The sequence below is a fragment of the Lytechinus pictus genome, chromosome 10 (genome assembly GCF_037042905.1).
Source record: "Lytechinus pictus isolate F3 Inbred chromosome 10, Lp3.0, whole genome shotgun sequence".
NCBI classification, from domain to species: Eukaryota; Metazoa; Echinodermata; class Echinoidea; order Temnopleuroida; family Toxopneustidae; genus Lytechinus; species Lytechinus pictus.
Window position 1 is genome coordinate 35,467,072 of NC_087254.1, and position 24,299 is coordinate 35,491,370.

At 35.9% G+C, this 24,299-nt stretch overlaps 1 protein-coding gene across 2 annotated transcripts; it reads left to right on the forward strand.

The window, feature by feature from the left end:
- The first annotated feature begins 3,489 nt into the window (after window positions 1-3,489).
- Window positions 3,490-16,807, forward strand: LOC129269548 (ras-related C3 botulinum toxin substrate 1-like). Of its 2 annotated transcripts, none has more exons than XM_054907062.2 (5): window positions 3,490-5,279; window positions 8,119-8,190; window positions 10,811-10,928; window positions 13,507-13,704; window positions 14,881-16,807. In XM_054907062.2, exons 1-5 carry the CDS (start codon window positions 5,236-5,238, stop codon window positions 15,034-15,036), a joined length of 588 nt encoding a protein of 195 aa, XP_054763037.1. In that variant the 5' UTR covers window positions 3,490-5,235; the 3' UTR covers window positions 15,037-16,807. The 2 variants fall into 2 exon arrangements, with proteins under 2 accessions (XP_054763037.1, XP_063962035.1); XM_064105965.1 differs by having other exon boundaries at window positions 3,501-3,767.
- Window positions 16,808-24,299: the final 7,492 nt, after the last annotated feature.

Consider the following 24,299-nt stretch of genomic DNA (forward strand, 5'->3'; position numbering starts at 1 on the left):
CCCCTCAAGGAAAGTCAATAATATATAATTATTATTACTATTTTCATTATTATTATCATTATTATTAATATTATCAATTTTCAATAAATAAATGATAATTATTTTGAGTGATAATATAGTAATGAAAAAAAATATATGAGTAATATTTTTGATAATGATAATAAAGATAGTAATATTTGATGGCCAAGACAAGCAACTTCAGTTATAAAACTGTTCTACTACAAGCATGCTCTACGTAACATAATATGTTATGAGAATCATTCAACAAATCAAAAATCTGAGCACCTAGCAAGAAGGCAGAGGGTCCTACATTGTATTTTTATATTTTGATTTGGATAAGTCGGCTGATGAATAAAAACCTATCATTTTATTCTTATTCAAAAATACACGGCAATAGGTTTTGGTGTATCATCAAGACTAGAGTAGCATAGTTTTAGGAGAAAACCCTTTTTTTAATTATACTATACAAAAGTAGAATTTTTAAGACATTTTTTTTCTCTCTCTCTTACTGTGTTTTATATAGTTGTATAATCAGCAATCTATCATACTAAACTGTCATTGCAAAAGTTGAACACATTTCTTGAAACTTATTTATTGATGAAGTACCATTTGGCCTTTGGAACCAAACTCGTCATACAGAAAAACTGGATGAAAAGAAAAATCAGGGCGGCGTAGGGGAGGCCGATCGGCAATATTCCATGATATCTTCCCCCCCCCCCCCCCTCCCTCCCTCTCTTTCTCATTTTCTTACTGAGTTCGCCAACCCCAACCAGTTAAATCCTTTACAAATATATTTTAGTCGATAATTGACCACGTTTGGTTTTGTTGCAGGTTTCACTTTGAGAAGATGTGGCTTAGAAATATTATATATACACCAAAAGAGCAAACATACATGTAGGTACACAATTTGATACTAATACAAAGTTCATCAGGAATAAGTTTGTTAGTCATGGTATTTAAAGGTTAAGTCCACCTCAGAAAATTGTTAATTTGAATCAATAGAGAAAAATCAGACAATCATACTGCTGAAAATTTCATCAAAATCGGATGTATAAAAATAAAGTTATGACATATTAGAGTTTCGCTTATTTTTCACTAAATAGTTATATGCACAATTTAGTCACATGCAAATGACAGAATCAGTGGCGTCCCTCACTATTTCTTTTGTGTTTTATTGTTTGAAATCTACAATATTTCATTTTTACAGATTTGACAATAAGGACCAACTTGACTGAACCATAAAATGTTAAACATGTTAAATTCCACATGTTCAGGGAGAAATAAAACTTTGTTTCACAGGACAATGAGGGAAAATTAGAATATTTCAAATTTCATATAATTCAAAAGAAACAGTGAGTGATGTCATCAGTACCCTCATTTGCATACCGTCCCGGATGTGCATATAACTATTTTGTGAAATTAGGCGAGACTTAAAAATGCCATAACTTCTTATTTGAAATCCGATTTTGATGAAATTTTCAGTGTTATGCATGTTGGACTTTTCTCTTTTTATTCGAGTCTTGGTTAGTCCATGTTCAAATCAACTTTTTGTTGGGGTGAACTTGTCCTTTAATGAGACTATAGGTGCGAATTGCTTTGAAGCTGGAATTTATTAAAGTCTTTAAATCATTCTACCCACAGAAGTCCAATATTGGATATGTTCCTTTGTTATTTATAGATATGTATATAGATAGATAAAGATAGGCAGATAGATAGATAGATAGATAGATGGATGGATGGGTGGAGAGAGAAAAAGATAGATGGATGATATATGTGTATTCGAAAAAAAATGTTTATCAGCAGTGTGACGAGATTTGTCTTGAATTATTTACATCACATCGTGAGCTTCAAATTTGCCTTTGGAATATTATTTTTGGATGGACGGAACAAGCAGAGGCAGTGACGATCTTTGGAGAGATTTGTTACATGTTCAACATCTCATTCCAATTAAAGTAGAATTCCTGCTTCACCGACGCGACATGATTATGATCGTGATCGCTTCAGGAGTTCCGCATAAAGTCATCAATCTTCATTATTAAAGGGGAAGTCCACCTCAATAACAATTCGGTTTGAATTAGAACTTGAGACAAATCAAACAAGTATATATAACGCTGCAGGAAGGTTCATCGAATCACAGCAGTTGCATTTCCACATGTTAGAGGGTGGTGAAACTTTTTTTGTCTGTGTGTGCGGTAGGATGAGAGTATGTTTCACTTTATAAATAATGTGGAAAAAATAGAATATCCTATAGAATGAAATACAAAAGAAATGGTGATTAGTTGACGACATCTGTTCCCTAATTTGCATACAACTAGGATGTGCATATAATTGTTTTTGTATATAGAATTGAGAGAAATTAAAAATGATAATAATAAGCTTAATTGTTTTACATCCGATTTGATAATTTTGCTTTATCCTTGCTTATTTTCCCCCTTTTTATTAATATTATCTATTGTTGTGAACTTCTCCCGGGATTCGAAAATATGAAAAGAATACATTTAATATGGACTATAATGATGGAATGTAGTGATTTCGAACCCGAGCGTAAAATCATTACATTTCATTTATGCAATGTTTATCGAATGCATTCTTGAACTCGTGGCAAAAATAAATAAATGTACACTAGACTTGTCAGTTCATTGTTGGATAAATACATATGGACAAATTATAGCGTTTACTTTTGGAAAGGGGCTTGTTTTTCATATTTTGATAACTCATATAATTGTTAAGTCACAGTTGTGGCATCAATTATAATTTCCATCTAGTTCTACAAGTTCTGTGTCCATATATTTCAAAATCACGAGCATCTTTATATTTCACTTTCACACCCGACTACCGAATATTGAATATAAATACCGACTCAAATTGAAGGCGGTATGAAATGGTATATCTTGTGTTTATTTTGAAAAGTGGGGTAGGCCCTATATCTCAACCTTGATAATACTCGTAAGAGTCGCTATGTTTGTTAACCTAATATAAGCTGTTAGTCCTAGTTCAAGGGTCTATTCTTGTCATTTGTGGTCTGGCAAACAGGATGATCTATGACTCACGTGGTTCGTTTTTCCCCCACAGACACTTTATCATAGACTTCAACTCAGACTCTGTTTTTTAATTCTTCTAAGACGCTACGAATTTATCATGGAAAATCCTTTCAAAGAAGATTAGAATACATATATAGATGATAGATAGATAGATAGGATGGGTGGGTGGATGGATGGATGGATGGATAAATAGATAGATAGATATAGATAAATTTTTATTTTCACGCGGTAAAAATAAACAGATACACTGTACACTCTGATTGGGGCCGTGACGTGGAAAATGCACAATTTAAAATATACCATGCAGTTAAAATAATACATAAATTACATCGAAATCATAATAACAATTCGTACAAAAGAATATGTCAGTCACATCGACTGTCTGTTTGCATAACGAAAAATATACTACACAGATTTGACGGAAGACTAGGAGAATCGAGCTCTGTGTATGACCGAATCACCTTCGACCAATCAAACATCACTCCAAGTCGAATTGGCGCCTGTAGTAGCCTCAGCGAGATACAAAATAATACCAACCATTCTCTAATTATGTCTACTCAACCGCGGTATCACTTCGTGGGCTTTCGCGATGCATCGGACGGTAAAGTTAAGCTTCAATGAGTCAAAATAACCAGAAGTGACCATTATAATGATATTCTGGTTCTGGGAATAGAGTCGGTCAAGCTGCTGGTCATTTTTATCAGTCAGTTGTTGTGCGATGTTCCGGTAAGAGAGAACCCATTCATTATTATATATGGGGCAGCGGCACAGCTAATTCACGGACATATCTGGATATTAAATAGGGCCTATATTAAGTTGTCTAACTCTATCTTCTTAACAAATTTGTTTATATACAGCGCTATGGATCACTTTTGAAATGATTCCAACATTTTGAGTGTCACCATAATAGTTGTGAACATAGAATACATCTACTTAACTGCGTGTTTATCTACCAGCATTATTTTTGTACTTAGAACCCCGCTTAGAACCCTGGAATAGGAACTTACGGAGAAATATCAAAACACTGCATGTCATTGCTCATACTTTACTGTTATCCAACCATTGGAGAGTCAACAACTGTGTTATGGTGTGAGAACAGTCTGCTCCAAATCCCAGGTATAGGAGTTTTGGAATTCCTACATATCCGGTTGACTGGGTTTACAGAAGAGAGCAACTATTTTCTATAGTACAACGACCAGCTCAAACAATATTTAAAGTTCAGACAGGCTGTATACCGTGTACGTGGTGTATTGGAGTGAATCCTGTTTAATGTAGCAGTACTGCACCAGAAACATTTAAGTTCAATATTCATGCTGGAGATATTTGCAGTGTAATTGAGCTACGGGAGTTCTATGGTCTGTTAGCAGGAGTTTAATCACGCTGTGATATATTATAATATATATATATTGTGTAAACATCTGGTGCAAACATCGAGAAACAACTTCTTGGTACAACGAAGCTAGAAAAGCTGTTTTGATATTATCATCAAGGAAATGCTAGTCAGAAATCAAAAGGGAAATTGAATCGCTGATCTTCCCTTTTTTTGTCTAAATGAATCAAAGCCATACCATTGCTTCTTGTAGCGAGGGACACTGAATTATGATCAGGTTGACGACGATGGAATATGTTTAGCTTTCACGTTGATAAACATTGGAATTTCGAATCTCCCTACTGATTGGGATATATTAGCTTATGTAGAGCGCATCCAGGTGTCAGTGGGAGAGAGGTTTTCTTCATTTTGTCAAGTGATTTTTTTTTGTGATAATCCTTGAAAATAGGAATCCTCTGTCAAAAAGATGATATAGTCTAGCTTTACTTACTGATTGATTGTGACGCCGCCCCCCCCCCCCCCCATTCCACCGAGAATAAACAGAGTACAGTATACCTCTATGCGGATTTTAACGTTTATCCGACATTATAATGAGCTTCGATTAATGCAGTCATCATCCTCATTTTCTAAATGGGATTTTGTCATGCCTTTCCGCAATTTCGCTAATAAGAATTGAGGACTGTGATTTACTCATTGAGTTAATGAACTTCGACAGTCTAGCTATTGGTAAAGCGATTTATTCTTAGCTGCTCATATAGGAAGGAAAAGACTAAGATTTATGGTAACAGTGAGGAGGATATTCATCCCATTCATTTGATAAGTCGATTGGATTTATGAACCATTATTGATCGAAAGACAATCGACATGGAAGCTAACAAGGATATCAAATGTGTGATCGTTGGAGATGGGTAAGATTTCTTTGTCTTTCAAGGTTGGCTTTCCTTTCCGAGTAAAAATAGTGCTTTAATCCTTTTCGAGTAAAAAAAATGTGCGGTGTTGCATATTTCCCCTTCTCCTCCTCCACCCTCATTTTCCTCCTCCTCCGTCTTCTTTTTCTTCTTCTACTTTTTCTTCTTCTCCTTCCTCTTATTCTTCTTCTTCTTCTTCTTCTCCTTCCTCTTCTTCTTCTTCTCCTTCTTCTCCTTCATCTTCTTCTTCTTCTTCTTTTTCTTCCTCCTCCTCTTCCTCCCTCACATTCTTCCACTCCCTCTTCCTACTTTGACATCATTATTGTGGTTATTGAGACCAATCATTTTTTTAAATATATTTTGCACACGAGGGAAACGAAAGTCTGCATAAACCACTTTACATTATTCCTTATGAGTTATGGCTGTGTGAGAATACTCCCAATTAGGTCCATAATCACTTGGCTGTGCCATATTGGAGTACTAGATAATGTGCTCATGTGAGGAAGGGGGGGGGGCAAGATATAATAGTCAACGACTAAATATTCCACCACCACCACCCCCCCCCTCCTGAATCTAATTTAAATCATGTGATTTATATTATTGCAGACGACCCTGTTTATATTGATTGATGCGTCAAAGTCTTTAATTTTATTGACAATCCACAACAATGTGTCATTTCATTCATATCATGATAGGCGGAATGGAAATTAATCGATTTGGAGTTAAACTGTCTAAATCATTCATCCTTTTTAGGTTACTAATATTGATGAAAATGTCTAATTTGGAAACAGCGATGTTTTGTATTTTTATATTAGCCAAATCAAAATGGTTTGAGGGGCTATGACGCTGATATAGTGCACACATAACTCATGTAATTATCGTCATGAAAGTAAGATTAAACGAAATCAATAGAATTAAATGGATCATGTGCTCCCTAAACAAATTGATTCACATTTTCAGCTTGTGTCACTGAGTGCAATGCGTTTTGCCTTGCATAATTATGTTTTGGTAATATTTATTAGCAAACATGGTCCGGAGAGTGACGGGGGGTGTTCTCTCTTATGTGCCCCCCATGCACACCCACACACACACCCTAAACACTTTCGAATAATGATTACCTTTGCCTTTACCTTGATCTGAAAAAATGTGAAAGAAACTACCAATTTCTAGGAGGCAAAATATAACATCAAGACATTTTTTGCCCCATCTTTTATGAAATCCTTGGTCTGCCCCAAAAGATTATAGGCCTACTGTTAACCTGTTTTTGAAGTTCACTCGAGAATTCAAGGGACTCTCTCTCTCTCTCACTCGATACATCATGATATAGAGCATCGCAATATATCGAATGGGATTGCTAAGACTTTAATGTACTTTGAATGTTCATGGGAAAAGCCTTTTACCCAGGAACTGATGCCCTGGCACTTATATAAGCCCGATATCATAATGTATACCTTTAATGTACAGGCCATAAAAGTTTGATGAAGTGTTCACTTCCTGCTTCAGTGTACTTATGTTGTTTTTCTGACCTATTTTATAAAATTCATATCTTCACTTTCAGTTTAAAGTGAGCAGAAATTCCAGAAAAAACAATAAAATTCGAAGTTTTACTATTTAATTATATATTCTTTTATTTTAATTTTATTTTCTTTATTTCTATTATCATTTATTTTGTTTTGGTGTGTGCATGTGTGGGGGGATTTCCCCCCGTTTCTGATAATAGCAGGGGTGACTCCATAATATTTTGATGTGGGGGGGGGGCGACTTAAAGATGACCTCGTATTTTTTATTAATTAAATAACAATGGTATAGACACTATATCACTATTCTTCCGTTTTCTTCCTCTTTTTTATGAATCCCATCCTTCTTTCTTCTTCTTTTCCTCTTTTCTTCTTCTTCTTCTTCAGAATTTATTCCAGAAATCTAGCATTTTACTCCCGCACCCCATTCCCCACATTTTTTCTTTCTTTCTTTCATATCATTATTTGGTTCGTTAAATACGCACGAGTTATTGTGGTCATGCTCAATCTAATATAGCCTCGCAGTACCATACATACAAGCGACTGAATAAGCTCGATTGTGCTTGGTAACACTTCCAGTGATAGAAAATCACAGGCTCTAACTCTCTGAAAGGTCAAAGAAACATAATTACCAGGTGAATTTGTGGGCCCTACTCCCTTCCATCATCAGTTAACCCTTTTTTTATATCCTTTCAATCGGCAAGACTCATTGGTCACACATAACAATATCCTCCCAGACGCTACGTTTGAAAATACGACAGATTGATGAGACCGGAGGACCTCAAAGATTGTCTCACTGGTCGGTAGAGGAGGTCATTACAGGAGTCTAGACAGATTAGGAGGGCATTTCATGAAACAAACAGTCAATGATTTTACAAACATATGTTATAAGCTACTGCAAACCCTTGGATCTGATTTATTCATTTATTGAGAGCAAGTTTGTCAGTGAAAACCACTAAAACGATTCATCATGATCCACTGGATTCTTTGTTTTCAGTATACAAGATTACTTATCTGTTCATTTATTTCCTTTAGTCGTCTATCATTTTCAATAAGGAGGGCATCTGCCATCTTCCAATTCACTGGCGTAGAGATGGGGGTCTTGGGGCGCCCCTCAAATTTGTCACGACCATGAAAAAAAGGAGAAAAGGTAGAAAGGTGACATTTTCTGAATATTCTTGTCAAAATCTAGCTGTCACAAAATTGTTTTGCATGAAAAGAAAATTGGGCAGTCTTCCACCCCACAACCACTACCAGTACGTCAGTGTCACTGTTAATAACTTTATACGATTCCGATTATACCGTTTTTATTCTCATTTCAGATTCGTTGGTAAAACATGTCTGCTGATTTCTTTCACTACCAATCGTTTTCCAGGGGAATATGCTCCAACTGTGTGAGTATACGCTGATCCAGCCAAGGACATCTAATTACTTGGCAGGCGAGACCTTAATAAGCATTAACGTATATTATTATAATTACTGCCAAATAAATGTCACGCTACTGTGATTACAGACAATTTAAATCGACTGGAATACTGTACTATGCAGAAATATTGCAATGACTGGTAAACGCATAACAATGTTAAAAGCAAACTCATTGGGCTAAGTTATATTTAAAATTTTCGTAATGTGTGGTGTGATTTGAAAATCTTCCAAACGTATACGTTGCAACAATAATTATGCGAAGTAATAAATAAAGAAAAACTGCACCCACATTCAAAAGGATTCGTTAACCCTTCATAAGTGTAATTTTTTGCCGAAATTAAGGGTTGCCTAAATGAGGTTCACTTGTTTTGAGCACATATGCCACGAAACGCTAGGAAGAAATATCTAGTAAAAAAATAGGGATTCTTTCATCCCACAAACCATCATGTTTAACGATTTTTCGGTGAAAAGGGGTTCTCCGGAATACACAATCGGCATATGTCAGAAGCTCCCCCCCCCCACACACACACACCATCAGCCATTGTATTGAGACAACATAATAGTAACTGCATATGACAGTTCATTAGTACCAGGTTAATCAGTAAGAAAGAAATGGCAATGAACACATTCAATGATACTAAACAAGAATTTTGAATGGATTTGCCTTTTAACGTAATTGCATGAATGTTATTCCATTTATAACATGTTTAACTTGGTCTGTGCGCACAGAATGTCAACATTTGACGGCTAATTAGCACAACCTTTTACTTTTGAATTTGCATTATTTCTTAACCACGGGGGTTGTATACCTAGCTCAATTAATAAATTGATCGTCAATATGATTCACACTGTAATATAGTCTGAATGATACCTTATATATAGTACCATTATATTTCAAATTCATACAGCACCTAAAGATAGCCCCACCCCCCCCCCCCCCATAAATTCACAAAATTATTGATTAAAAAAGCTTATGATAGTGAAACTATTTTTTTCTTTTTGTAATTGTTTTTGCTGGCTAAAATTTAATATTTTCCACCATGAAAGTGGGGTTTCTCAGTATAGTATGGATAATAGTTCAGGGGATAAAAAGACTATAGTTACGGTTATCATGCGAAACGATTATATTTAATGAGGTATATATAAAAAGAGCGCGAAAGAGAGGGAAGGGAAGCAGGGGCGGATCTGGTTTCTGCCATTGGGTGGGGCGGAAAATATTTTCTTGTAATTTTTCCCCTGATCGGCTGCTCAGAGCTAAACAGTTTTTGATGGGGTAGTCCTTGGACTGAATTTTATATACAGTTTAGCTTTGTTGTTAAAATACAAATGTATATGATAAGGCCTATACATAAATGCGAGCGCGAGCTAAAATCTGTGGAAATTTTATTCAATATTTAGACATGAACAAGAACAACAAGACATGAACAACATGAGCAGTTGATTATTACTATTATTATTGATATTTTACTTTATGTTTGGTGGTATATATTTTTGCTAGAACATAATTTTGAACACACACCTTAAACAACATCCCCCGACCCAAATTCAAAGTGAATGTACATAGAGTTTATATGCGACAGATGCATTCAAGAGTGAGGGTGTGTATACTCTGATGACCAATCTCGTCTTATCACCTACATGGATGGGTGGTTCTAAGAACAATATCGTGATGAATTCATGCAGGAAATTGAATGGAGGATGCTGCTTCTAAAAATTGACAGTTCTTAAAGGGGCCATCTCCCTGTATTACTGTCGTACAGACCAAGAAAAAAAGACGAAAGGAAAGAAGGACAAGATGTATATTTTCTGAATACAATGTCCTAATATATCACGGAGTTAGATTTTCATTTTAAAAAGTAATTATTTGCTAGCTCGCTTCGCTCGCTCGGGCCTTTTGATATATTTTACCTGTAAATAGATCGCATTTTTCACACAATGATAACATGTGTTTGAGAAAATATTCTCTTTCATTTTATCTGGCAAGGAATTCAAACTTAATAATGATATTTATTGGCACCAAAATTTAAATTTTTACGTAGCGCCCAATTCAAGAAGTAAGAGTGGAGACCGGGAGGGATTTATGACTACTTCTAAAGGCAGTGGCGTAATGATTACAAATATTCAAAGGACCACAGCATAGCAAAATTTATTTGAAAAAAAAGTTACATGCGAGCGAAACGAGCAAGCAAAATTGTGGGTATTTTATTTTTCAATTAATGGAAATTCAATTTTATGATAGATTTTTACCTAGTAATCTAACAAAAATAATGGAATGTCATATTTCATTTTTAAAGATTCATTGTTATTCCCTTTCTCCGTATTTTCTTTTCTTGGTCTTGAAACTTTTTTAGGGAGAGGCATTTCATCCACCTTCCTTCCTATCTGTATGACAGTGTCCAAACGTATGATTTTCCAGGTGTGAGATATGATTTAGTACGTATTTATAGTGTAAAAAGTAAACTAAGAAGTAAACTAATAAACTATTTTTTGCCCCTTTATGATATGTGTCCTTATTTGAGTTTAAATAATTTTATAAAACGTCCCGAATCTAAGTCATAAAAAAGTTAACACTAATGTTTCTCCTCGTAGATTCGATCATTATGCAATGAAGACTGTGGTAGATGAAACTCGGGTATCATTGAGTCTATGGGATACAGCGGGACAGGATACCTATGCACAGGTCAGACCACTATCATATGCAAATGCGGTAAGTAGTAAAAATTATGTCCTTTCTGATGTCATAATTACCCCAAGGAATTACCATTACACCACTTCTCTCTCTCCCTTTCCTTCTCTCTACCCCCCCCCCCCCATTCTTTATGATATTCTTCCTCTCTTTATTATTTATCCTCTCAACAGCACGAAACGAGAGATTGATGAAACATTATTGTATTAATGGTTAATGGAAAGAAATGCGGTATCATGCGTGTGTTGTCATGGAAACCTAGATTTAAATGATAGGATTCTAAAAATACCATTATCTAAGCAGTAAAGTGCTGCATGGTATCTCCTTTGATCTCGTAAAGTTGCGCTTTTTTCCCCTTTTAATGAAAATATACGTAGTTCTCATCACTACCAATTTACATAATAATCACATGACATCTTTATTTAATGTATAACTAGCCTGGCGGAACAAGTGTCCATTATTCTGATTTGGATCTTGTTTTTATTTTGTCAAAAAAATACAGTATCTTCACCACACAAAATATATTATATTTATTTAGAAATTTATGGTTTGATAAAACCTGACCTAGATGGACATTAAGACCGATTCTCGTTGCCTGATTCCTATATAAGGATTCAAATGCATTGATAATTATTACCAATTTTCCATCGATTCCTTTAATAATAATCAGTACAGATACTAATTGATGATAGCGGTTGGCCAGTAGGCTGTTAAAGGTGTTGATGATGATGATGATGGTGGTGGTGGTGGTGCTGGTGGTGGTGATAAGTGGTAGTGGTGGTGGTGATGGTGATGGTGATGATGATGATGATGATGGTGGTGGTGGTGATGGTGGTGGTGATGATGATGGTGGTGGTGGTGGTGATGGTGATGGTGGTGGTGGTGGTGATGATGGTGGTGGTGGTGATTAGTGGTAGTGGTGGTGGTGGTGGTGATGATGATGATGATGATGATGATGGTTGTTGTGGCGATGGTGGTGATTGTGATGATGGTATGGAGGATCATATATCATCATGGTATAGTGTCATTATGGTAAATAACATCAATTTATCATGGTTTTCATTATTATTGTATTCATCATCAACACCACCGCCACCATCATCTTCATCTGCTCGTCATATTATGTCGTTGTTTCTGTTGTTGATTTTTTGACGTTGTTGCTGCCGATGCTGTAGTTATCATTATTTTTTGTTTATGATATTCGATAGTTTTGGGGTTTTATCAAGGCTTCGAATCGATTTTGCCCAGCACACTTTGAGGACATGTCGAGTTACAGAATGAAACAGTGAAATTGAAGCTATTTCCCCGCCAAAATTGTTGATTTTCACTAATAAATTTGAGTCGCGATTTATTCACCCGAAACATTCTCGGAGAACATCAATGAAAATTGGCCTTATTTCCCTTGATAGATATCTCTATACCTCCCTATAATATGACCACTTTGTGAACTCCATTATCCCCCAGAAATGATGGATTTGCAACCATAATCGCTAATAAATGAGTTTATCACAGGTACTCAACCTTAAAGTGATCATCTTTCACGACTGTGTATATTTTTGACCAGTAGGCATTCAGATGAAAAGATAATGAGCCATACAGTCATATCAAACCTCGTATCAAGGTTTCTGAATTCCGATTAATGGACTTTATCTCCGCTCATAAACTTGCATTTTTTATTATTCAAAATGGCGACTGAAACGATTGTCCGAATATACCGTTTAGGTATTCACATAATGTCATTTTTCGTGGTATTGAAGTTCATTTATGGCTTTCGCTGGAAGAATTGAGGCCTAAAAAAAGGTCCCATCCTTTGATCCAAAGGCGCCAGACCGTCACTTGGATCGTTTTCAAAGGCACCCCCCCCCCCTTGAGCATAGCTGGTGACAATGCCGTAATCCAAATATTGCCAAGAGATGTTAGGGGGCCCTCCTTTCATGCCCCTCCCTTTAAAGAAGTCTGGATCTGCCCGTAATGGAATAGGGATTATTACGAAGTGCATAGGCTTTATTCAAATATTTCTACGATGACGCAAAACACATAAAACATATTTGTTTCACGATCAGAATTGAAATTTAATCGAGCTGTAAGCTTGATTATGTGTAATGCCGTGTCATACAATCATAAATTTATCTCGAATATTGAACGGGTATTATTAATGGGTCGGTTTTCTTTTTTAATTGAACTGCTAATGGGTTTTCTAGATGATGAAATCACCATGACAAAACTTTGTGTATCCATATAGGACCTCTTAAATTGTCAAACTAAATTTGTACAAATGATATTCATAAAGTAAACGTTGTGTAAGCTTGCTTACCAAATTATTGTAACTTAGTATTCTCCAATCGTGTAAATGATTTTAAAACCACATTAACTTATTGTGTTTTTAAGATTTTTATATCCTGAATATTTTACCAATGCTTTTTTGTTATTTTATTTTATCTTTATCAATAACTTTCTTTTCAATTTCCATGTGAAAGGTTTTAATTGTTAATGTATTTTATATCATTTATATTGGAATTGAGACCTTGTCAAATGTGCAGTGTTTACTGCATACAATGTCTTTTTGATAGACCATGAATTGAATTCTTTCCTTTTTTAGGACGTATTTTTGGTCTGTTTTTCAACGGTGAACATGGACTCACGTGACAATGTCTCATTGAAATGGGTACCTGAGGTTCGTCAACACCAGCCAAACACACCAATCATCATCGTCGGTACAAAGATTGATCTTAGAGATGACAGGGAGACGATAGATGCCCTTCAGAAACAGAAACATAAACCAGTCACGTTTGAGGAGGTAGGTAGGTCCATTATGCTCCACCCATGGCTCTTGTAAGCGGGGCGTTGAGGGTGCTGATTGTGCTGAAGCACCCCCCCCCCCCAGATTTTTCTGGGTTGCTGCGTATGTTATAGGACCATGGGCAGCATCCCCGGAAATCAGGTTGCTATGGTAATAATGTAGAAATAAAAAAAAAATGGACAACATGGCCGAACATTTTTGAGCGAAACCCTTTTTTGTTTTTTTGCTTAGTCAACTTTTTTCTGACCAAAGTCACCGTTATTTTGAAGCGAAAACACCATTTTAAACCCGTTTTTCCAAACCAGTACTCCTTCTTAAAAATCGTTTCCAGCCTCTCACTCATGTTTCATTGTTTCTTTATCTACAATCTCAAGTCCGTCTTACAATCACTGATTTGTATTATGTTTGAATGACAATAAAATAAAAGCCTTGAAGTGATGACTTGAATTGTCTCTATATGTATCGCCAGAATGTCATAGCCTACTAGCGGTGAAGTAATCTTGACTTCTGCAATGAGAAGTCTTTAAACCATGCTACAGATGACTTTGAAGTATGAAAATTTAAACTTTTCATAAAAATTGATTTTATAACATTTATAATCATGGAGATTGGTAAATTGTTCCCTAGTTTATGTAGCAAGATAAGGAAATACACGATAGTCATAAGACGTCATAAATGTCATAGTAGGTCCAAGAGAAGTAGAAGTTGGACAGTCATGACAGTGGACAGTAGATTCAGGCGGGAAACGTAGAGTTGTTAAAAGATGACGGACCGGAGAAAATGAGATCTTAAAGATAGGATATTGAGATAAACCGTAGGTGACTGTAAAGACAAGAAAATGAATTTTTAAAATATTTTAAGAATCTGGAGCGAATGAAGAGAGTGAAGATCGGGGGAAATGTGTTCAGGGAGCGTTTCATCAACATTTTCGTCCGACATGATGCCAGATCTGACGTCTTTTCCTGATTTTGATTAGCCGAGAGGCACTGTTACTATGGTAACGGTCGGAAAAATGGGACTTGGATAAAACGTCTGATAGTTCCTTTCATGAAACGCTCCCCAGGTTTTCTTTGAAAGGGATTTTTGATCGATAACTATCGTGTCCTAGGATTTAAAAAAATCATTGTCGATATAAAAGTGACCTTTGTTTTTATTTCCTTTTCATGATAACAGGGTGTTCAGATTTCCAAAAGCGTGATGGCTTTGGCTTACACGGAGTGCTCAGCCAAAAATCAAGATGGCGTCATCGAGGTATTCAACCAGGCAGTCAGGGCGTCACTCAATCCAAACATATTTAAGAAAAAGAAAAAGAGATGTACTTTACTCTAATGATATTGGTTGTATCATGTAGTTAGATGAAATAATTTTTGTACATATTTGTTACTTAAAATGCAATGATATATGAAATATATTTATTCGTCAGTGTAATCTTCTAATAATGCATACTTTATTGTACCTTAGTTTGTATCGTTACTGAGTGTTGGGAATAAAGGTCTTTGAAGTGAAGTTTTGATTTATGTGAACTCATGGGACCTTTTCTTTTTCACCCCCCCCCCCCCCCCCCTCCTTACCGAAACTTTTTTCTATGTCTGCTGGTTGATTCTTACAAAAGCTAAGGAGATGAGCAATTTACTCAATGGTGCATAAATCACTGTTAAACTAATATTGTTCTAGCATTTTAAAAAAAATAGTTTTTAGACATGGGTTCCATTTTGTAATATCTTCGTTATCTATCATGTCTATGAAGACTTTTTACTTAATATTGCATAATTACATTGAATCTAATTGAAATCAAGTGATGATAAAGAAAATCGACCAAATGCAAAAGGAATGTGATGATAACAATGTATGTGTCACTAATTCGAAATTAACCAGTTTGTTTTCCAATATATTTCATTTGTTCCTGCTAAACGCATTTCTACTAAGAAGGTAGTCAGGTGACATATGAAAATATTACAGTCACAAATATTGCGAGTACAAGCCAGAGTTTTGGCAAAGAGCAACGAGTCTTACAAACCTAAATTGCCAACTATCATAGCATAATAGGGTTTTTGCCAATTAAAACATGATTCTGGTGACTGGTATAAAGGATTTTATGTCATTCTTTTTCCTCATGCTCTTCACAATTTGCAGTATACTTGGCCTTTCCTTGAAAAAAAAAGGAAACCTGAATTCCCAACTATCAAAGAGATGCATTTATTTTTGGCTAATTGGAACACCTTTCTGCTGCCTGGTAGAAAGAATTTTTGTATGATTATTTTTCTTCATGTTATTCACAATTTGCAGTAGAGTAGTGGGCCTTTTCTTGAAAAGAAAATTTGACATTTCATGTTTTACATTTATTCGCCTTATTTTACAAAGTTAACTCGAGATATACTCTTCGTCATTGCAATTGATGAAGTACGGTAATTTTTACTTACTTTTCAGATTATATCCGTTTATGAATCTCTCCTTCCAAGGAGCTTCCAAGAAGCTATACAGGCCCTACAAGCACAATGGGTGATTGCTAGTCTGGTGTTGACTATTGGTGTTGGTATGTGGTTAATTGTTGCATCATTACGACACTAAACTTAAAATAAAGTTGATCCTCTGATATATCTCACTTGATTTTGAGCTATCAATAAAGGGGTATTTCAAGTTTGGTGTCAACGTGTTGGTATCGGGCTAATTTTTACATAATTGCAGCACCGATTTTGAAATAAAGCTGGTCCTCAAATGGACCGCGCATGGCTTTGAGGTTCAAGTTTGGTGTTGGTCTTTTCCCAATTGTTTAAGTACAGAACCGAATTTGAAATGTCCTGGGATGAAGTGCACTAGATGTGAAGCTAATTTGAATCATTTATGTAAATTCAAATTAGAGGTTGAGCTGGAGAAGGCAATCTAAACTGTGCTTCCAAAAACAAAACACATATCTTAAAATCATGCACCCGATTTGTTTTCGTTTTTTTTTTCGTTGTCTTTCATTCACCATGAGAGCATATCTCTGTGAGTGTATCTCTCTCTCTTTCCTGTATCCTTCCTCCGTTAAATGTCGGAGATTGTGTATGTTTGAAATGCTAATCATTTTATAATACTGATTGATGAATGTTTTATCCATTAACTGTTATGGTTTACGTTTTTGTTTCTTTGTTTAAAAACTGAAAACTGAAAACCAGTTGGTGTCCCTAGAGAAGCACACCCTACAGTGTTGACTCTGGAGTTTAAACACAACATCAAAGTTTGTTATAATTAACTATTATTTAAGTGTTGTAATGGTGCTGTAATAATACCATGGGGTGCTAACTAACACACACCATTTTAACACCGGTGTAAAATGACCAGCGTGGTTCCCATGTACACCGGTTGACACCACATCTTTTAAATGTAATGCATCTTTACATGTAATTTGTCTAATTGCAGTGATTGCTATTTCTCAGCGTCTTTGATCATGTTGATTATGACATCAATTTTCTGCATTCATAGGTGTTCACGTCTTTGCATACGCGATCGATATTTAACTTCATGCATCACGTGATGTGAATAAAACAAAAGAAAATCTGAAAATGACTGCCCCGTTGTCATCATTCAAAGCTAGCTGCAAGGCCCCTGGTTAAAAAGAAGTTTATAAATAAATAACAGATATTGCTCTTCGTGCCTTTACTTCCATACACATGCCGCCATGTCCGTGGGGATGTATGTGCATTTTACACGTTGTTAATTCAGACGGTGATACATAGCTAATGAAGCAAATGCATGATTAATTCAGTCTATCCAACCTTTTACGCCCCAGCCCCCCGCGAAGTTAATCACGGGATTCTTTAAAGCCACACATGACATGTGTGATGACTCGCGAGGCCTCATGTTCAATATTAAAGTTAGATATGTATTTTTGCTTATTTTAATCCTCTATGGAGATAATCGATTGTTGGTTTAAAAAGAGGTAACTAATAGCAGCGGTGTAGGCATATAATTATGAAGAGAAGATTTGAGAGGGCTTATAATTGGAGATTTAAACAGTAGTGTTGGGTAGTGTTGACAAAATAAAACTAATCTAATTTTTCAATAAAGACAAAAATAAATTTGGCATATGATAAAAAGTTACGGTGCTGCAGGAGCCACGGAACCGGGGGCTGGGGGATGAAGCCTCCCCCTCCCACTTTTTTAATGATACAAAAAACGTAAAAACTACCATCTGATTGTGATATTTTGCATGGTCAGCCCCCCCCCCCCTTAAATATCGTTCCACAACCCCTGAATTCGATTGGCTATCGAAGGAAATGCAATTTCAATAATTATCTTAAACGAACTACAGCAATATTCTGATAAACAAAAACATAATTTTTGGTGAGGGTGTACGCATCCCGCAGGCTCCATTAATGAATAAACAAGAAATCAATCATTACCTAAGTGGACAATGACTTTCCTCACCTTCATTTAAACAGATTTAGCCTACTCTGTCATTTTTTGTCTCACCTGCATAGCAGAGTGAGACTATAGGCGCCGCTTTTCCGACGGCGGCGGCGACGGCGGCGGCGGCGGCGGCGTCAACACCAAATCTTAACCTGAGGTTAAGTTTTTGAAATGACAGCATAACTTAGAAAGTATATGGACCTAGTTCATGAAACTTGGCCATAAGGTTAATCAAGTATTACTGAACATCCTGCCTGAGTTTCATGTCACATGACCAAGGTCAAAGGTCATTTAGGGTCAATGAACTTAGACCATGTTGGGGGAATCAACATCAAAATCTTAACCTAAGGTTAAGTTTTTGAAATGTCATTATAAATTAGAAAATATATGGACCTAGTTCATGAAACTTATACATAAGGTTAATCAAGTATCACTGAACATCCTGCATGAGTTTCACGTCACATGACCAAGGTCAAAGGTCATTTAGGGTCAATGAACTTTGGCCGAATTGGGGGTATCTGTTGAATTACCATCATAACTTTGAAAGTTTATGGATCTGATTCATGAAACTTGAACATAATAGTAATCAAGTATTACTGAACATCCTGTGCAAGTTTCAGGTCACATGATCAAGGTCAAAGGTCATTTAGGGTCAATGAACTTTGGCCAAATTTGGGTATTTGTTGAATTACAGCCATAAATTTGAAAGTGTGTTGGTCTAGTTCATAAAACTTGGACATAAGAGTAATCAAGTATCACTGAACATCCTGTGCGAGTTTCAGGTCACATGATCAAGGTCAAAGGTCATGTAAGGTCAAAGAACTTTGGCCACGTTGGGGGTATTTGTTGAATTGCCATCATACATGGGCGGAAATCCCAGGGGGGACAGGGGGGACGTGTCCCCCCTACCAAAAATAGTAGGGGGGACACAATATCAAATGTCCCCCCTACTATTTTTGGTCTTTTATGATGGAGAAAAATGCATCATTCACATTCGAAATAATACGTGTATTTTGGACTAAATGACCTTACATTTTTGGCAAAAACCTTTGTTTTTTTGCTTGTCAAATTTCCCATAGTAAATAAAATAAGATGAGGGGAAAACTTGGAAAATAAAAAGAATCTTTCATGTCACTATATAAAATTTTCGCTCGCACTTCGCGCTCGCATTGCCTGTTCGGTGATTTTTCAATATGGAGCTTAAATATCATGTTATACATTATACATTTCACCTCAGAAATCAAACTTTCATTATTTTGTGTGATTTACAAACGGATTTTAAAAAAAGTGATCTGTAAAAGTTACAGCTTTTATGGTCTGAATATTGACATTTACAAAAATAATAGGTACTGAATAAATAGAATTTTGCGAGCGCTCAGTGCGAGTAGATCGCACTGAGCGCTCGCAAAATTCGATTTATTCAGTACCTATTATTTTTGTGTCTTCCATTTAGTTTGAAAATATCCCTTTTCAAGTCTGATTGTCAAAACGTAGCAGATAGTGCTACTCGTATTTTGATAGGCGATTTATGTATGTCTCAATATTTATTTTCATGACAGTTTATCAAAGATTTTGGCTCGCGATTTGCGCTCGCATTGATGGTTAAAATGTTTTAACTGATGCATTCTATTCCTAATTAAAAAAGTGCTTGAAATTTCCAGTTTTCAGGCCATAATATCATCAGATTTCTCGCCTGCATTATGCATTAATAAATAAGATATCAATTTAATGATTAAATTGTCCCTTTTGTTTCATCTTGCGCTTAAGAAGAATAGGAAGATAGTCATCATTTTCATATGACTTGTCCTAAGGATGTCCCGGTCCTATGTCAAAACTCAAATAATAATGAAAAATATCAGCTCTTTATTAAGTGTGATCCATATCCACCTCACAATTTTCCTACAAAGTGCTTGAAATATATAGCTGAAATTGACTCTTTTTTTCAGATCGGAATATCGAATAGTTTAAGCTCGCACTTCGCGCTCGCTGATAGATGTGTAAAATGCCGAGATTCTAGGTCTAAATCTGAAACACGCTCATGTTTATTCAGATATTCAATTTGTTCTCTATTTAAATCATTATCCAGTTTCAGATCACAATATCAAAAATTTTCTGCTCGCGCTTTGTGCTCGCATTATTAATGTAGAAAGATCCCCTATTACTCATCCTTTTCATGATTTACAAAACATGAGTAGAGTGTCCCGTTTTTAGGTCTAAATCTCGAATTTTTCTGCTCAAGCTTCGCTTACATCAATTGTTTAGTTATATAGCTACCCTGTTCACGATTACAAAAATTGATTAAAATTTTCGATTCTTTTTGAAAAAATGTCCAAAATTTTCAGCTCGCGATTCGCGCTAGCATTGATTGTTGAAATATGTCACGTCTTCATGGCTAAGTGCAAGCAGTCCTTAACAAATACCCTTTCGATCAATTCAAATTAAACGTATATGAACATTTTCTGGCTGCATTTTGCACTCGCTTTATTAATGTAAGGACCGGGTGTAAGAAAGACCCCAATTACTCATCCTTTTCATGATTTACAAAACATGAACAGAGTGTCTCGTTCTTAGGTCTAAATTTCAAAACCTTCCGCTCGTGCTTCGCATTCGCATCAATTGTTTAGTTATATACCTATTATATGTTTAAGTTACAAAAAGTGCTTAGAATTTCCAGTCTTTAGGTAAAAATTTCAAAAAATTTCAGCTCGCGCTTCGCGCTCGCATTATTTGATTGTTGAAATATGTAACGTCTTCATGGCTAATTGCAAGCAGTCTTTAACAGGTTCCTTTTCCATCAGTTAACCTCTGATCGCACTTCGCGGTCGTATTAAATATTTAGTTGTATATACATCTTTTTCAGGATAACAAACATTGCCCAGAATGTTCAAATTTTAGGAAAAAAATACAAAAATTTTCCAAAAAAAATTTGCTCGCGCTTCGCGCTCGCATTTTATATAACAACGATATCATATATTTATGTTGATTTATAAGGATAAAGCTAAAAAGTGACCATGAGGACTACTCCTTCAATGAATCAGACAAAAATTACCTTCGAGCTGCCGATCGGGGATTAACATATGACTGAAAATGTTTTCGCCCCCCCCCCCTATTGGCGAAAGCTGGATCAGCCCCTGTTGTCCCCCCTACCTTTCGGGACAGATTTCCGCCCGTGCCATCATATCTCTATAAGTGTATTGGTCTAATTCATAAAACGTGGAAATACGAGTAACCAAGTATCACTGAACATCTTGTGCGAGTTATAGTAGTTTTCAAAATCAGCACTGCTGCTATATTGAATCGCGTGATGCAGGTGAGACGGCCAGAGGCATTCCACTTGTTTTTATCTATAGCGTGCAATAAGAAAAAAATTATAGAAGTACAGGCCCATATACAAGATGTAAGAAAAAATATCCATTTTTAAAAATGTGTACTTGCCCTTGTCCGTTCTTTAATGGTGGAAATGCTTCATATTCTTGCTTGGCTGTGCATGCATGCAGTGCATCAGAGTAAAACGTGATGTGTTGATCCGATGTTATTTTTATTTCATGGAGGGCAAATCTAAAATGGCTTAAATGTCTGGAAACGAAATTGGGTGTTTTCAAGTTTAGTGTTGACCTATTGGGTGTTGGTGTTAGTGTTAGGTTGATTTTAATGTCAGCTCAGCATCAAACTTAAAAAAAACGCAGCTGATCAGGGACAAATTTCACTCGGTGTTGATCGAGGTGTCAATAATGTGACCTGGATAATTTTTAGAGTCAGAATAGGTTTTGGAGCTATGGGAAGCAGTCTAAATTGTGCTGGTAATACCAACACCAACACTAAACTTGAAATCCTCCACTGCTTCCTAAGATCTCAAGAAAGAAAAAGAAAAAGCCAGACATTATTCTTCCACGGATAAAGAATATAATTACTGAAAATAAGTGTATAGAAGAGAACATCTGATTGCAATATGAATTAAGAGGTGGGGGAGAGGGATAGAGAGAGTTGGATATTTATTGAGAGAGAAAGAGAAAGAAGCTTAGTGAAGATAAGGAAAAGGAATGGAGAGACTGTATAAGGAAGAAGAGAGAGATAGCGAGCGACACAGATAAAGAGAGAGAGGGAGAGTGAGGAGAAAAACAAGATAATTATGTATTTCTAATGAATCCCTAGGATTGTGATTTGACCATCAGTATAAAATTGGTTGAACGTAAAACAAAGGACCCCGACCCCTACTTTTAATACCTAAACTGTTACTATGCGTTATGGCAGACATTATTATTTATGAACGAATTAAAAGCATATAGCCATAATTGCCATCAATAATTATCGTTATTCCATAAAATGCGTCCATGAAATAGAATTAATGGTTGGGCAATAAGACGTACATTTAATACGGTCCAATCCGTTGGTGAGCGGTGGAGATCATTTTGTTATTATCGTCTCTTCAGATATTGCTTGAGAGTCATTAGTAGATAGTTATTTAGGATTTTTTTATATAGTATTCTGCAATATTTTTCGATAATTACCAGTTATTGTCAAGTCAAGCTCAGTGTATCCCTACTCATTCCCTCTTTATTAAGACAATCGATTTAGTACGCTTTTAAGTATTTTGTTTTTTTTCACAAAGAAATTGTTTTGATTAAGACGTGATTTAATACTAGTTTTGTAATCCTTTCCCACTCACTACATTCATTTTTGTAAAGACAAACTTGCATTATGTAAAATTTAAGCGAGATTTTTTTTTTTTTTTCCGTATTCATCTGTTAGACTTATTCAATTTGGATTGTCAAAATGTAATTGCATATTAGGTTAGGTTGGACCAACCCAATACGCATATTGTCATAGCATTTGCCAAAACTAATTTAGATGATAAAAAATTGCTATACATGCTAAACATTTTTTTCAACGCTATAAGATGTTAGTCTCCCTTCAGAAACGAGATTAACATTAACATGTTAGTCAGGTGTGCTTAGCATGAACCTCCAGTTAGAGGAGAGTGTTCACCATGTTCACAGTGCATCCTTAATCCGATGTGTTGAATTCTGTCTTGTTTTGGTGGCAGCAGTGGGATGTATCCACGCTTTCTTTAATTAAGTTGACGTTTGTCTTGTCAATGTTCATAATGGGCAGATCTGGATGAGCTGCAGGGTGCAGTCAGTGACGGATTGATTTCCTTGATTTTATTTGATTTTGATTTCTGCATACACGTCAGAGAGGATAACAATATAATAAGACAATAGTCGCAATATACAGTAAGCAATATATGGATATCGACCAAATGTATTATTGACTATTACCATTAAAAGTGATAATTTAAAGGCATGCTAGAGATTGTCATCATAAGCGATTAAGCTGGACAATTTTGTGAAATTTTCAGTAAAATTGCAAGTTCTCAACTCCCCCTGTGTCATCTCTTCCCCCCCCCCCCCCCCCCCCCGCTGCATACTACGGCCGTGGACTTAGGCCTACATCACCATCAACACTTTTCCGGAACACTTTGATGTCAATGATGCAGCCATTACCCTGATATTACATGCATATATACGCATAATAATCTAAGCTAATTATGCTTTTCACACCTGCGAAAGACATTACCAGTAAAGAAGGGGAAAAAAATGGATAAAGGTGTCACGAAGACACTGATAGCATCAAATTTCCATTATACATGCATGCGTAATGCATGATTTAGGCCCTTAGGAATGATACCCACCCCCCCCCCCCCCTCCTCTGGTTCGTGTATCGATATCGGAATTAGATTAGCTTAAATATGATTATCACAATTAACATTATGCAGGGTGTCGATCAGCAATATTCCTAACAGGGGTGGGGTGGATAGGACCTTTAAGTAAAATTTGCCTACCGGACAGTTTCATTGACGTAGTCAGCACGATCATGCGTTATCAAATTTGTGGGTTTTTTCTTAGCTTTGGACCCCGCAATCTTAACTTAAGGCTGGCATACTGGGAATGAAGCAAAGACATGGTGTTACAATCCCCTATAAACGGAGAGTGAGCAGAAATAAGAAAAAAGAGAGAAGGTCGAGGAAAAACAAAAGTATAAAGAAGAGATAAAGAGAGAGTGGGTCTGGTTCTTGTACCCCAAGTATTATTCAGTAAAAACGACCAACATCTTCATCATCTTCATTTTCACCATCATCGTCGTTTTTTCGTGATTGTATACCAAGTGTTTATTTGTTTGATTTTCTCTCTTCTTATTTAATT